This window comes from Sinocyclocheilus rhinocerous, unplaced genomic scaffold, assembly GCF_001515625.1.
Source record: "Sinocyclocheilus rhinocerous isolate Xijiao unplaced genomic scaffold, SAMN03320098_v1.1 scaffold967, whole genome shotgun sequence".
NCBI lineage: Eukaryota > Metazoa > Chordata > Actinopteri > Cypriniformes > Cyprinidae > Sinocyclocheilus > Sinocyclocheilus rhinocerous.
In genome coordinates this window covers 645,233-647,576 of record NW_015660510.1, presented here as the reverse complement: position 1 = coordinate 647,576, position 2,344 = coordinate 645,233, and the positions used below count along the sequence as shown (strand labels likewise).

Genomic DNA, 2,344 nt, shown 5'->3' with positions numbered 1-2,344 from the left:
CCGTGGAGGAAGCGGAGTCCAGCCCGGAGTCGTCACATGTCCTTCCGGACGCTCCTTCGTCGAAATTGTCGGCCGCGCCGTTCTCAAGCCCGCCGCCTCAGCTCACTCTATCTAATATGCTGATTTGCTGCTCAAGAAACATTTCTGATTATTATCAATGTTGAAAACAGTTGTGCTGCCGAATATCTTTGTGGAAACTGTGATACGTTTTATTTTTCAGGATTCTTTGTTGAATAGAAAGTTCAAAAGAACAGCATTTATTTGAAATATAAATCTTTTGACTCAAAAGATTTCATAAGTTAACGTCTTGTGAGATAAAAGCTACGTGTTTGTAAGATACAAATTGGTCATTACTGCATTTTAACTTCAGAGTGTCACTTCTGGCTAAAATACGAGTCCATAATCCATAATAATGGTTTCATTAGTGAAAAAAAGTCTGGTCTGAATCAGGAGAGAAATCTGCACGGATCAAACACCATTAGACATAAGAGCGAAACATTTCTAAACAAATATGTGGGTGGCTTTTGATGTGAGAGACAACAAAGGATGGACTTTTTCACTGGAGGAAGTGTTATTATGGATTATGGAGTTGACTTAAATTTTGGCATGAAGCAGCGGTTCGTAGTTAAAAATGCCTTGATGGATTTGTTTCTTACAAACATGCAGTCTCTTCACAAGACACTAACTGATGGACTGGAGTGGTGTGGATTACTTGTGGATTATTGTGATGTTTTTATCAGCTGTTTGGACTCTCATTCTGACGGCACCCATTCACTGCAGAGGATTATTATTTAACAAAACTAATAGTTATATCTAATCTAATGTGATAGCTGTAAGAAAAGGTAACGGGACACTAAAGTCTACTCTATTCATGGAAGAAGCCAGTTAGTAACAGACAAGAAGCTAATGTTTTGTCATTATGTTCTTGCTCAAAACCAGGTTTGCAAAGGTAGAGGACCAGAAAGATGCTTTAAGACTCTATACAGTCCAGATCCCCCACAAACGGGACCGCAAACCCCCTCCATGCTACATCACTAAATGGGACGGACATGCTTTCCTGCCGCTGCTCACGAAGACTTGTGGGAATGAAGTTATATCTTGTCTTTCAGTGAGGTAGAGGGAATCTGTCTGTATCTCTCATGCGTTATTCATTGTTATGGTGAATTATCATGTGTTTGATGGTCGTGTGTCTTTCCTCAGTGACTCTGGAACATTTCTTGGTCTTGGCACTGTGACGGGATCTGTGGCCATCTATATAGCGTTTTCCCTGCAGGTACAAACATAATCACTTATCAGTTACATACAGGCAAAAGCTGCTTTTGTAGACTTAGCATTTTAAGGCTGAATAATTCTGTCTTTTAAGATGCTTTCTTTTGTGCCAAATTCTAAGGCAGCACTAATAGTTTCTTCTGCGGTCTGATGGTGGTTGGAGTGATTCTGCTCCTGCAGTCTCTCTTCCCAGGATTCATTTAGTGTAGCCTATCCCTTCTCACCATCACCTGAGCGTAACATTTTATATACTAAAAAATGACTTGAAGCAAAGCTGGATCTATGAAATTGTTCAATCAATTGGAAATAATAATGGAAATGGGAATTTGCATCATGTTTTAACTGAAGTAAGTCTCCGGAGTGTGAATTTGAGCTCTGACTTCTTATGAATCAGATCGGATGAAGAATTTGGGCATGACCTGAAGATCCTGAACCGCTGGTTCTCCTCATCAGTGAGTGAACTGTTTCAGGATCGTTGAAAAACAGGACTGGATTTCCTGACTGCTCCACCAGCATGAGTCATCAAATGCCTTTTAATGGAGAAATATATATGCAGGGAATTTCAACAGTGAATTATTTTAAATATTTAAAACCATGTAAAAAATATAAATATACATCTGAACAACATATGCTGTTGCCAAGTCTGTCCGGTTATTTATGTGATGATCAACAGTATCCCAGCTTCATGTAGCACAACACTTCATCGAGTTTCCTACAAACGAACAGTCCTCATATATAAGTCGCATCCCATTGTACTCGCATAATCCAAGATATTTCAGATTAAAATGTAATATTTAGGGAGAAAGCAGTAAAAAGGGATTGAATTTAATCCATTGGAAATTGATTGGATTGTGAAACATGAGCGTTATGTCATGCTTACTGGATTTGTGACCTCATGCAAAAAGGAAATTCCTTTCAGACACAGTGCAAAAGTTTACAGACAGATTAATCAAGAAATCAAGGAAGATGTTTTAGGTAAAATAGAGTCAAATGTTAAAGGAACACTCCACTATTTTTGAAAGTAGGCTCATTTTCCAACTCCCCTAGAGTTAAACAGTTGAGTTTTACCGTTTTT

The 2,344-nt window shown here is 38.6% G+C and overlaps 1 protein-coding gene across 1 annotated transcript in view; it reads left to right on the top strand.

The window, feature by feature from the left end:
* The window catches only part of LOC107725280 (prolactin regulatory element-binding protein-like), a 28,457-nt gene that overhangs the window by 4,922 nt on the left and 21,191 nt on the right, over nt 1-2,344 (top strand). The window contains exons 7-8 of the mRNA XM_016534493.1: nt 940-1,113; nt 1,201-1,273. Of these exons, the coding sequence (XP_016389979.1) occupies nt 940-1,113; nt 1,201-1,273 (247 nt within the window). The remainder of the gene's footprint in view (nt 1-939; nt 1,114-1,200; nt 1,274-2,344) is intronic.